General features: G+C 40.4%; 2 protein-coding genes across 3 annotated transcripts in view; one reads left to right on the forward strand and one right to left on the reverse strand.

Annotated features, from left to right (window-relative positions):
• The window catches only part of PTPRT (protein tyrosine phosphatase, receptor type T), a 1113081-nt gene that overhangs the window by 880796 nt on the left and 218300 nt on the right, over positions 1–13985 (forward strand). The gene's annotated exons all lie outside the window — the stretch shown is intronic.
• LOC112632990 (ADP-ribosylation factor-like protein 4A) lies at positions 3705–4621 on the reverse strand. Its single transcript, XM_025399271.1, has one exon. It carries the CDS (start codon positions 4432–4434, stop codon positions 3832–3834), a length of 603 nt encoding a protein of 200 aa, XP_025255056.1. The 5' UTR covers positions 4435–4621; the 3' UTR covers positions 3705–3831.

A 13985-nucleotide genomic window follows, 5' to 3' on the forward strand; every position in this document is an offset into this window, starting at 1 on the left:
AAAAAAAAAAAAAAAAAAAAAAAAAAAAATATATATATATATATATATATATATATATATATATATATAGCTATGCCTGTTCATTTACACACTGTCTATGGCTATTTTGATGCTTAACAGTAAAGCTGGTTGTAACACAGGTTATATGCCCCACAAAGCCTAGGATATTTATTATATGGCTTTTTACAAAAAACGTTTGCACACTTCTGTATTAGAGTATAGACATAGTGCTTTACTTGAGGAAATAACATGACCTCTCTGAGCCTTAATTTCTTCATATATAATAATAATATCTGTCAATTTGTTATCTAGGAATGCACTAAGCATGGTTTAATTGATCAGTGATTAATACGCCCTTTGTCATTGCCATTGGTCACATTAGAAAATAGTGTTTCTCCAAAGACAAGGTAATCATTTTTGTGTCAAATATTTCTTTGGTCAAGGATTGGCGCCAGTCATAATATCAGAAAATCACAGGGCTGGAAAGGATATCAAAGGTCATTCAACAATCCCAAACACACACAAAACAATGGTTCTATCCATACTGCAACACTAGTTAACTGGCATTAGTGCTTATTCTTGAATACTTCAAATGACAGAGAACTCATTTATCTCTGAGGTAGCTTTAGTGTTTTCTGGAGTAGGGAGTGGGCTGTGTCTCTAAGGAGGCTTTTTAGTGTACTTACTGAAATATTTCCTATTGAAGTTTCTACCCATTGTTCTTGATTCACGCTCTTAGCATCCTACAAAACCAGTGCAACCACCTTCTTGGTTTATAGTCTTTCAGTTACATAAGATCTTTTCTAATACCCTTTTCTTCTCTATACAAACGTGCCCATATGATTGTCTTTTCTGCGAGCTAAATATCTTTAGCCTCTTTTATTACACAAGCTTGTATTTTCCATCCAGGTGGTCATATTTCTTTTCTTTTCTTTTCTTTTTTTTTTTTTTTTTTTTTTTTGAGACAGAGTCTCACTCTGTCGCCTAGGCTGGCAGGCTGCAGTGCAGTGGCGCGATCTTGGCTCACTGCAAGCTCCACCTCCTGGGTTCACACCATTCTCCTGCCTCAGCCTCCTGAGTAGCTGGTACTATAGGTGCCCACCACCACACCCGGCTAATTTTTTTATATTTTTGGTAAGACAGGGTTTTACCGTGTTAGCCAGGATGGTCTTGATCTCCTGACCTCATGTTCCGCCCACCTCAGCCTCCCGAAGTGTTGGGATTACAGGCGTGAGCCACCACACCTGGCGTCAATGTGGTCATATTTCTTTTAACAAACATCTAACAAACACTGACAAATGCTAAACCCTATAGTTCATATTAAGGTTATGCGGTATGTACCCTCTAAGAGCTTATAGAAATGTAAGGGAGTCTGTCATGTGCCTCGTTATGCATTGTATAACATGGAGAACTGAGAAGCTTGCTGGAGAAGGGAAGCCTGAGACAGAAGCAAGATTTGGTGAAGTGTGTGGGAACAGCCTGTGCAGGCTCTGGGTGGCCAAGATGGAGAGTTTAATCTGTCAATGGCAGTCAGTGCTTGGTGAGAAACCTGGATTGAGGAACTAATTAACATTTAGAATGTCCACACACCCATTTAAATTCCACTGTGGTATTTCAGTTCTGCATTTATTACTGGTTCAAGCAACACTCCTCACAGAGAGCATAAGACTACAAAGAGAAGCTGCCAGACTGCCTTCCACCTGTCCATCTGGTCTTCCCACTGCATGAAGCACTCTGATGTATTGAGCGGGAAGACATAAAAATTGGCAGAAGCATCTGGGGCTCCTCTTGTTCTCGGTTCTCAGCATCCCATGCTGGCTGGTGTATCAGTTCAGCACAACCCTCTAAGAAGGTGTGGCCTTCCCTGCTCTTGTCACATATCAAAAGGTGCAGTTGAGTTTCCATGATGAGAAGGGAAAGAAGTAGTTTTACTTTATTCTTCCCACTAAGATACTCAAAAAACCTAAAAATAGAGCATGCCTATAGAACCCAGGAAACTAGCAAATGCGTATCAGAAGGAATGTCCCCACCATAAGAGTGGTTGGCCCTGCGCCAACCACAGAGGTTTTGTTACAGGAAAGGGGTCCTGATCCAGACTCCAAGAGAGGGTTCTTGGATCTCGTGTGAGAAAGAATTCGGGGCAAGTCCATACAGTAAAGTGAAAGCAAGTTTATTAAGAAAGTAAAGGAGCAAAAGAATGGCTACTTCATAGAGCATCCCTGAGGGCTGCTCGTTGTCCATTTTTATGGCTATTCCTTGGTATGCTAAACAAGGGGTGGATTATTCATACCTCCCCTTTTTAGACCATATAGGGTAACTTCCTGACATTGCCCTGGCATTTGTTAACTGTCCTGATGGTGGTGGGAGTGTAGCAGTGAGGTCTACCAGACGTCACTCTCGTGGCCATCTTAGTTTTGGTGGGTTCTTTACTGCAAACTGTTTTTATCAGCTGTTTTTGTCTATAGTTTTGGCAAGCTTATTTACTGCAAGCTGTTTTTATCAGCAAGGTCTTTATGGCCTGTATCTTGTACTGACTTCCTAGCTCATCCTGTGAGTTAGAATGCCTTAACCATCTGGGAATGCAGTCTAGTAGGTCTCAGCCTCATTTTACCTAGGTCCTATTTAAGATGGAGTTGCTCAGGTTCAAATGCCTCCGACAGTTTGCTCCCCAAACATCCTATCAGAGACCTCCCTCTTCAAGAGACCTCCCTCTTCAAGACACAGGGATTTGCCATAGAGAAAAAAAAAAGTATCTCACTCTGAAACTGCCTCATCTAAGAAGCAGTTTTGACACTGCTTCGGAGATGAACAAGGCCATTTAATTACCTGTGCCTTCTATTCCACACCAGGCATATGTACGCTTGCTTTGGAACTAAGATTCCCAGTAACGAAACGCAGCCAGGAATGGAATTGGATGAGTTCTTATGCCATGTGTCTTGCGGGTGCAGCTGACCTCACAGGAACAGAGTGGGGAAGAGTAGCGGGAGCTGGGCACTCAGAAGGCTGTATTTTTCTGGCAAAGGAAGAACTACACACTGTTTCAAATGACCGTCTTTAGTATTAAATTTTACTGAAAAGAGTTGGGTGAAAGGGTCATTGAAGCAGAACAGCCATTCTCAGTCTAACAAATCTCTGCCTGGTTCCTCTCAGATTTTTCCATATCATAAAGGGCAGCAGACAATGATGTTAAGCCTGGAGGATTTTTGAGGAGAAAGTGTTATAATCCACAAATTCCTTATCAGCCAAGTTGTTGTTCTTGTGCAAATACATCAGAAAGACATTCTTAGTATCCAGTGGCTCCCACGTTCCCTGCTCCTAATAAATCACAGAGCAATTGACTGAGCAGTGAGTCAAAATAAAGAAATCAAGAATTGAGAAATGTGGAATAAGAAGACCCACAGTGAGCATAAAACTAATTAAATATAGCATTAATGCTCAGTAATGGCTCTAAATGTGTTACAAAAATGGAAGGTTAATGTAAAACATAACTATTTAAGGCAAAGATGCATAATGTAAAAAATTAACATTTCTAATCTATCTGGATCTATAATTCACTATTTTGTCAACAAAAAAAGTTGGAAGATGGATGAATGTAAATAAAAATCTGCTCATTTTCTCATGTCAGACAAGAGGGAATATATAATTACTGTTTTATTTCTGATACTGAGAACATTAAAAAGTATAGTTCTTTTTTTTTTTTTTGTTCAACAAAACAAAGCTTTAATAGCATCCAGGAGGGCAGACAGGCAAACCAGGTTGTAGACACTCTTCTATTTGTCAAAATCAGACCAGAGAAAACCTACTCCACACAGATATAATAGGTATTGATATTCATCTTTTCTTTTTCTGTTGCCGCAACATTTTTCTTCTTTTAATGATCATATCATGTAGTTTCTCAAGTCCTTCCTTTAGGCCATCTCCTATGATTGCACAGGTAGGCTGCAAATGCCAAGGAGTTGATGAGCTCAGTTCACCCATTGCTAACAATTTCTCAATTTCTGAAAGAGACAATGAGTTCCTCAAGTCTTGTTTGTTAGCAACTATAAGTACAGGGACTCCTTGATTTTCTGATATCCTAGTTATTTTGTGAAGTTCAGTTTTGGCTTCCTCCATCCTTTCGACATCAACAGAGTCCACAACAAATACAGTGCCATCTGTGCATCTGGTGTATGACTTCCACAGTGGCCTTAACTTCTCCTGACCACCTACATCCCAGAAGTGAAACGTGACTGTTTTAGAATTTCCCAAGGTTACCTTAATTTTCTCAGTGTTAAATCCTTTGGTAGGTACGGTATTTACAAATTCATTGAACTGCAGCCTGTATAAGACAGTTGTCTTTCCAGCACAGTCCAAACCCAGAATAACAATGTGGAGGGACTGAAATGAAGGCAGGTTGGACAGGATAGAAGTCTGGTCTGATAGCCCATTCCCCATTTCCAGGTGCAAATAAATGTCCCAAATTGAAGTGCTTTTCTCTTCTTGCTTTAGAGCTTCTCTTGGTAGCTGATTCAGCTATAAGACTGCTCCCGATCCAGAGTCTGGGTCCAAATGAGAAAGCATTGGCAAGCGTTTCCACGCAGGGATAAGCACCCCCACGTCTTTCCAGCTTAGCTCTCCAAGCAGCTCTAAAAAGTATAGTTCTTTTAAACAAAGTCAGCTCTCCAATCTATACTTAAAAAGTTGAGAAACAACAGTCAACAAACAAAAATGGAGAAAATTAAGAAAACTATAAGTAAACATGAAAATCAGAACTAAAAAAAGCCAGAAGTGAAAGCACTAGATTTGATATGGGGGTGGAGGGGAAAGTGTTGTTTTGTTCCACTGTGAAAGAAAAAAAAAACAGCTTAGGTCAAAATAAAAAAAAAATCAGAATTACCCATATTCGCATCACTAAAAGATTAAAGACAAAGGATGAGATAGAGTTACATTAAACTCAAGTGAAAGGAAAGCAGTAATGGGCATTTGTTGCGGGATAGTTGTGAGCCAGGTGGAATAATTTACTGTGAACAAATTTTATTGCTCCCTACTCTACCTGCAAGTTTTAGTCACAGCGGCGTAGGAGAATTCTGAGGTCTGGACATCTTTGTTCTACGGATATTAAGGATGGTTTGTCAGCTTAACAGAGTGGCTATGAATTCAACCTCTACTATCAAACTGCCTAGGTACAAAACCCTAGTAGCTGTGTGACTTTCAGTAAACTACTAAAATAATTAGATATGAGGGATTAATTAAGGAAACATCTGTCAAGCACATGCAATATGTCAAAAAAGGCTTTTTTCTGAGTGCTGAGAATGCAGCAGTGAGTCAAGCAAAGATCCCTGATCTCATGGTGTTTTCATTCTAGTGGGGGAAAGAACAAAAATAAATAAGTGAAATAATGTATCAAATAATGAATCCTTAGGTTTCACATTAGGAATGTGGAAGTCAGTCATTAAATGTTTACTATTATTAGCATGAGGATAAAGACATTTTGTAGACTCTTTGTTGATCTGTGAATGTGGAGTATTTTAATCCAGCCATGTGAATACCATGCAGAGTTCAAGTGTGGCGTGCCTTATAAGACATGGTGCTCAGAGTTCTTGCAGGCATTTTCATGAAGCATGAGTTGTTCACAGGCACTTGCGTTGGGAATTTTGTTCCAATTCGTAATCTCACATTTACCCATGGATGGTTTCTTACCGATAACAAGAGTAGTCCCATTTGTCCTGGCACACTGTCTTTGGTGCCTAATTCACAACACCTGTCTCTTATGAATTAGACCATGTTGTAACCATTTGTTTTGGATACAGCAATATTATAGAACTATAGCATCATAGAGTAGGATGGACTTTGAAGTGTCATCTAGTCTAGACCGGAAGCCAAAACAAAAATCTCCAATAAAGCATCCTTAGCAACACATTATATTGCTTCAGCTTGATCAGTGCAAATTGCTGGAGTGAAAGGGAGTTAATTCCTTTGTGGAGCAGGTAAAATTATTAAAACTTTTTTTCCCATATAAAGCCAAATTCTGTCTCCTTGACTCTCCCCTTGTAGCCACTTGTATTGATTTGAACAAATCAAAACTTTCTTTCCTGTGTTAGCCTTTCAGAGAAAATAAGACAGTGCCAACTATCTTCCTCTGGCCATTCAAGTTATTTCTCATTGATAACTAACATGCTATTACTTCTTTTATTTTTCACATGGCATAATTTCTGGATATCCTTCATCCTACTCACCCTTTTCTCTGATAGGCTCCTTTTCCCCTCCAAGTTCTCCTCAAAAACAGTTGCCCACAACCTATCACTGTTCTTCACATATGGTTCAGACATGCCTGCTAGATTTTAACTAAGCCTCCTGTCTTGAACCTTTCCTAAGGCATTATTTCTCGAACATTCCAACATGTTTTCACTTTGAGGCCTTAATTCAGGGTGCATTTTACCTACATCTCTCTTTTATTCATTGTTTGCAGAACTGGCTTTTTCTCATTTTTCAGACCTAAGTTTCAATCTCACATCTCCAGAGAACAGTCCAACCATATTACCTGAGAACCACCCACCAGCACTCACTCATATGTTAACCCACTATTTTTCTATATTACACTAGATATATATTTTTATTTGCACATGTTGTTGGGTACTGCATGCCTCCAACAGCATGCTGAGAGCTCCAAGAGTGATGAATTGTGGTTGGTTGGTTTGGGTTTTTTTGTTTTTTTGACTGCTATATCCTACATGCTGAGTGTAATATTTAACACATAATAGACACCTAATAATCATTCGGTGGATTAATGAAAGAATGAGACTATGAACTGTTTCTTGTTGTCTGTGAGTCTGTTTCCTCACTTTGAAATAGTAATATATACTTTGCACAGTCTTTTTGAGGATTAAATAAGAAAAGGATCTTGAATAATGAAAAGCACCAAGTAGGTGTCAGTACAGTCTGAATTACCATTCAGTGTAGAATGAGAGATGTGGTTTGAACCATTTTCACCATAGACAGAAGAGTCCTAAAGGACCTTTTTTCTCCATCGTAGTAGCAAGATTTTTTTTTCCCCAGATGTCTCATTTCCCAAGCTCCAGGCTTCCTGGGCAGCCTTGATTTCCTCCAAATCCTCCAAATGGTACCCAAGGTAGCTGTCTCAGTTGTAAACAGCGGGTGGGTGCAGTTTCGCATTGTTTCTTTCACACTCTTCCCAGAATGAGGTCTGCTGAATCTACTGTTCTCTGCATCCTCACCACCATTAGCCATAATTGTGAAGTTGAAAGGACCATAATTAACGGTTGGATGCAAAACAAGTGTGGCAAACTCATGCAAATATCCATCAGAAGCCACCTTTTGTTGGGCAATGCTGTTATGCATGTTCTATTTATGCAGAGGATAAAAGTCTTTTCTTGTCATATCCTTTTCATCATGTAGGGGTACATTTAACCTGGATGATGCCTCTGCCAAATGCTAAGCTAAATAGGAGAAGTGGGAAGTAGCAGGGTGATTGTTCTCTCTCTTACTTCCTCCTCCAGTTCTTGAACTCAATTGCCTCTTGAGAGCAGTTGGAAACCAGATGCTATGTTGAACTGCTCACGATGCTTGCAGTATAATCACGTTATAATAGTTGGGATTATCTAGGTAGAGCTAGGTTAGGGAAAATTCTGTGTCTCTGAATGAATTGGAAGAAATTATATTCAGTTGCGTCCAACCACTGTTAAAGAAATGGTTGCACATGGATGGGTTTTCTGTGGCATGATAGAGTGGAAAGAACTGAAAGTTGAGCATCAGACAGACTTGGCTTTGAATTTTGGCTTCTCTCAGCTATGTGAACTTGAACAGTTTACTTAACAGCCCAAGATGGAGAATATGATTAATGATCTTCCTCAAAAGAAATCGGGAGAGAGTAAATTAGACAATGTATATTAAAGTATCTCATAGCATTACAGTTGTACTATTTGTTCTTTTTTCTTTCGGCTACTTTCCAGAGGCTCCTCTTCTGAGGGGGAAGAGGGTTGGAGCATCCTTACCTGGCATATACCAATTTGTCCAGTAAACTCCACATGGAAGCACACACCTTCCTAACTCTCGAGGACTTTAGGACTTGTGTCTGTGTCCTAGCTGTTGACTGCCTTGACTCACCCAGGACTCATCCCAGGCTGTATTCCTCTTAGTTTAACTTCTCATAAATGGTTTTATTACTGGAAAGGGGTCCAGATCCAGACCCCAAGACACGATTCTTGGTTCTTGTGCAAGAAAGAATTCTAGGCGAGTCCACAGCAAGTTTATCAGGAAAGTTAAGGAATAAAATAATGGCTCCTCCATAGACAAAGCAGCAGTATGAGCTGCTGGTTGGCCATTTTTGTGGTTATTTCTTAATGATATGCTAAAAAAAAAAAGGGGGGGTGGATTATTCATGAGTTTTCTGGGAAAGGGGTGGGCAATTCTCGGAACTGAGGGTTCCTCCCACTTTCAGAACATATAGGCTAACTTCCTGATGTTGTCATAGCACTTGTAAACGGTCATGGTGCTGGTAGAAGCGGCTTTTAGCATGGTTATGCATTATAATTCTCACATAATGAGCAGGAGAATGACCAGCAGTCACTCTTGTCACCATCTTGCTTTTGGTGGGATTTGGCTGGCTTCTTTACTGCAACCTGTTTTATCAACAAGGTCTTCATGACCTGTATCTCATGCTGACTTCCTGTTTCTTCCTGTGACTTAGAATGCCTAACCTCCCGGGAATACAGCCCAGTAGGTCTCAGCCTTATTTTACCCAGCCCCTATTCAAGATGGAGTTGCTCTAGTTCAAAGGTCTCTGACAGTTTCAAGCCCAATATCTGTTCCTGTTGAGTCTTCCAGCACAATTGATCTTATCTTTTGGGTGTGATATTGCCCTTTCTACCCCATTTCTTATTTCTCTTGTTAGTTCAGTGACTGTTCATATGTCACATATGAAAACCTCAGATAGACATGGAATGAGAAGCTGTAGGAGTTCCAAACTCTAGAGGGTTCGAGTTAAGATCATCAGGAGATCACATGGCAGTTTGGGTCTTGGATACCCCATCAGGAAGTTTATTTAATAACTCCTTTATTGGTTAAGATAAGCTAAATTATTCTGTAGTAACAAACAACAACAAAATCTCAGTGGATCACTTCTGCTATATATTTGAAATGGGTCAGCACAGGGTCTCTGCTTGTTGCAGGCACTCAGAGACTCAGGTCAACAGAAAGTCCATCTTGACACCACCACCAAGTCTGAGAAAGAAAAATGTGGCAAATAGAGCATTGGTTCTACAAGTTTCCACACAAGATGGTGCATGGCATTTTCACATTCCACTGGCCAAGGCTAACCACATGGTCACACTTAATTTCAAAAAGAATAAAGCAGTGCCTTCTATATGCCTAGGAGAACTGGAATATTTGAGAACTTTCCCAATGATTACCACAATTTTCCGTGATGACTAAGCCTCCCCTTCATATTCTCATAATACCCAGACTTGCTCCTGAAGCACCTGGGCAGTTCCTATCACAAATCCTGAGGAATTTCAATTGCTTGGGCACCTGCTGTGTCTCAGACACTAAGCAAGGTGCTTTCACCTATGCTGCTTCCCTGATTGGTCTCACAAAGTGACCACATTTTTGTCAGTAGATGGATGAAAACCCAGAAGACCCCAGAATCCCATGAGGTCTCAGTTACTTCACCCCGAAGGAGGGATTTCAGTAACAGCTTTTCCCCTTCACCTCCATGGAGGAATGGTAAAGAAATGCCTGAAACTCAATGTGCTGCTGTTCCACCCTGAAAAGCAACAGTCTTCCAGTGCTTCCATAACTCAGCAAACCTTACATCTGTACCACCTATCGGTAGCTGAGCCAAGGCATCAGAAAGCTGTGACCCAGAGGCCCCCACGTAACCGTTCGCTGACTTGTCACTAGAGTCTATGTTCAGAATCAATTTCTGGATTTTATTAGCTCTGCAGAGCCCTGTTGAAGTGGAGAAGAAGACTGAACTAGACGCTTTGAATCCAGGATTATCATCACAACCTTTCCATTACTCCTTAGGAAAATCTCGATCTGTTAAACATCCACTCACAATTCTTGTCTGTCACCAGAGCCTAGGTTCCATGCCCTGTTTACCTGCCTAGAACTCTTTCCCAGTCCTCAGTGGACTCCATCTCCTGGGGCTCACCCATTTACCTGGGCATCCCTGCTTCCAGGCCTCCATTCCATTGTTTGAGCCTTAAAACTCTAAACCCCTGCTTAAAACTCTAAACCCCTGCTGGAGCTCTGTTGGGGCCCAGACTTCTCTCCGCAGATAAGATAGAAATTCCCCAAGTGTCACCTTGTACAGATACCAAGATGAGCTCTCCCAGGTTGCTAATTTATTTTTTCATTCACTTACAGTGTCTACAGATTTTATTATCATGGTATGAGACCTGAGGGAGCAAGAACATTTTCCTTCCCATGCAAATATATTTTAAATTCATTTGGAAAGGGAGATGAAGGTTACCCAAATGTTGACAGCTGATAATCCTGTCAGCCCGGGCCTTCAGGGATAAATGCTCCAGACTCCAGGCCCAACAAAGCTCATGGAAATAGCAACCTCAGTTTCTATATAGCAGAGTCTCTGCCTCCATCAGGCCCCTACAATGTAAGGAACCTCATGAAGCTTGGACTGATTGCCTTCAAATGGTGAAAAAGTAGAGAAACTTCTGCATTTGGAAATTGTATCCATGGATTTAAGAACTGACTTTTCCATTTCTCAGCTCTGCCAAACCTCAGTTTCCCCTCTGTCAGATAGGGATGAGATGTGTCCTTCAACCTAGGAGCTTTGTAATAAGTAAACGGTAGGTGTGATGACTCTGCAAACCCCTAAGGACCTTTCAAATAAAGGTATAGTTGCTAAAACACACACACACGCGCATGCATACGCACACATGTTAAAACTGATACTCAAATCAGTTATTGGAAAACTTTGAAGTATCTGTGGTGGAAACATTTGAGTATGTGAATCTACATTTTTAACTGTAAATTTTATGAAATTTATATACAGAACAAGAATTCAGCATATGTGCATATACACATATTTTAGCATGTATATAGATATATAGATACATGTGTATATATGAGTATGTATGTATACATGTTCAGTTAAAACTTTATTTCTTTTTACTTTTATTTTTTGAGACAGAGTCGCGCTCTGTTGCCCAGGCTGGATTGCAGTGGCATGATCTTGGCTCACTGCAACTTCCACCTCCTGGTTTAAGTGATTATCCTGCCTCAGCCTCCCAAGTAGCTGGGACTACAGGCACGCACCACCATGCCCAGCTAATTTTTGTATTTTTAGTAGAGATGGGCTTTCACCATGTTGGCCAAGCTGGTCTCGAACTGCTGACCTCAAACAATCCACCTGCCTCGGCCTCCCAAAGTGCTGGGATTACAAGCAGGAGCCACCACGCCAGGCCCTAAAATTAAAATTTTAAATTAGTCTAAGAATCTCATAGTGGAATAAAGAGTAATCACTGCACCAGAGGCCTAGTATAGGTGGTTAATGAAGGGTACACTATCCGTATCTCCTGAGCTTTCTTGAAGCCAAGGCAAAAAAGAGCACATGGCAGATTTGCATAGCTTCTCTTACTTGAAGGAAGCATACATATTTTTCATGAAAGACACTAAGAGGGTGATTTATCACATATATCCTTGCATAAGAAGCCCTGAGTTGATGCTAGTCAATGTCATCAGAACATTTTTGCTCAAACACTCAATTAGTCCTTTTTATATCAATCCTATGAAGTCTGAGGTTAAAATATAAAAAGTTAATGGAGACATTTGCACTCAAGGATTCTGTTCCCTGCACTATTAAATGGCATTAATGCTATTAAATAAGATTAATGAATTTCCAAGTTTGTTTCACCTCAGCATTTTTGATTAATATGCCTAGCATGGGGTCTTTTCTATTGCATAGATTGTCACTGACCAGCTATGTGACCTTAGGCAAGTGACTTAGGCTCTCTGAGTCTCTTCCTCTTTTGGGAAATATTAATGCCCATAGTATCAACTTTATAAGAATGTTTCTAAATATTAAATAATAAGGTGCATAAAATACTTATCACAGTGCCAAACAATAAACATCCAATTAATGTCAGATATTGCTATTAGATTTCACAGGTGGGATAGAGTGTAGAGGTACACTCAGGAAAGAACAAGTAAAATCTGTAGGGGCAGAATTTTTTAACCCATGGATCAAATTTGAATAGAGTATGAACATGATGTGGGATCAGGGAATTCAGGAGAAGGAAAAAAATTAGTGAAGTCCAGGGTTTCCAGAGATGCCAGCTGACACACTGGCTGCATGAAAGAAAGGGAGTGAGATGTCAAAGGAAGTTTGGGAATGTTGTACTTATGGAGAGGCAAGTGGAGAAGTGGGACAATTCTTCTGCAGTCCCTTTCCTTCTAGAGGCTGAATTTTCATCAAGTGTCATCTTTTACATCATGACCCTCAAGTTTGCAAACCCATAAATGCAGTTTATTGGGCTACACAGTTGAAGAGATTGACATGAACCATATGTACAAGACACTGATGAAAATAGTAGGCAATGATTCATTCATCTCTTTCAAAGTTGTTCCTGCATCTTTCCTATCAGCAAAGTCTGGGTTTCCTGCTATACATCACCTTCTATATTCAGCCATCACCAAGTTCTCTTTGTTCTACACTCTGAAGTTCTCTCTAATCCATATACTTTTCTCATCTCCAGAGCCACCTTCGTAGTTCTGGATAGTAACATCTTTTGCCTGGACAACCTCAACAGTCTCCTAACGCTTCTTCCCACATCGATGATTGCTTGTCTCAAACAGATTCTCGAATCGCAGCAAGTGTAAATTGGCACTATATGTATTCTCATTTAACACACAAGCAAGCCAAGGCTGTGAGAGGCTATGATTTGCTGAAGCATACTCCAGAAACAAGAGAACGAGCTGGGTTTGAATCTGTGCATGTAAAAAATGCAGTTAAAAGTCCTATGCATTTACTGCTCTGTTTCATGCTAGGTCTTAGTCCTACAAGATAGCTTCATAGAGGAATATGGCTGCACTAGAATCAGCGGGATCCCAAATCCCTTATGCACTCATACTTTTCTTTTCCTCCCACCAAACATGGCTAGCCTAAATCCCTCAGTCAATCTTGAAACACCTGCTGGCCCTGCCATTAACATCAACAAATAATGAGGAGTTGTACTAATAACAATTATCATAATAAATTGGCCTTTGATTACATCTGTCACCTGAGAATTTCAAAGACTTTACAAACATCAATTAGTAATTACAGCTCAATGGATCTCTTACAGAGAGCAGGAATCATTAAGGTCAGATAAGAGCTGTGCAGGGAAGCATGAAGGACTGCTCTAGTTTGGGTTGGTTTAAACCAGGGAGTTGCCAGCTCCCAATAGAAAGTCTAAGTCCCTCTTCATGAGGTGCAGAGAAACTACATTTCCAACTTTTCAATTAGGGGATAGTTTGTACACAGCCTCAAAGTCCTATTGTTGACGAATGGGAAGTATAAAATGCAGTATTGGGAAGGAGCTTATAAGTTGTCCAGTTCTCTTCTTTCAGCAGAAAAAAGAAAACTAAAGTCCAGTATGGGGAATTTACTTGCTCAAGATCAGAGCCATGGCTTAAACCCAGTCTCCCATGCCCCATTTGCATTTGTTTACTCTGCAGAATTGTGCCTTCATTGGTCATGAGCTCCTCTGTAAGGAGATATGAATGATGATGATAAAACCCCAAAAACCCACCAGTTATTTATTATGGGCTTGCTGTGAGTCAGTTGGGAATACAGATAAATAAGTTACAGTTCCTGTCCTCAGCGAACCCACAATCCAGTGGAGAAGACAGTCGTGAAGACAAACATGGGCAATAAATTATCAGCAATCACAGCAGCAGAATACCTGGTGTTCAGCTATAAACCTGGAGGTAGAGGGGATGAGGAGGTGCCTAGGAAAAGTCTTGTAGAAGAAGTGACATTTGAC

The sequence above is a fragment of the Theropithecus gelada genome, chromosome 10 (genome assembly GCF_003255815.1).
Source record: "Theropithecus gelada isolate Dixy chromosome 10, Tgel_1.0, whole genome shotgun sequence".
NCBI classification, from domain to species: domain Eukaryota; kingdom Metazoa; phylum Chordata; class Mammalia; order Primates; family Cercopithecidae; genus Theropithecus; species Theropithecus gelada.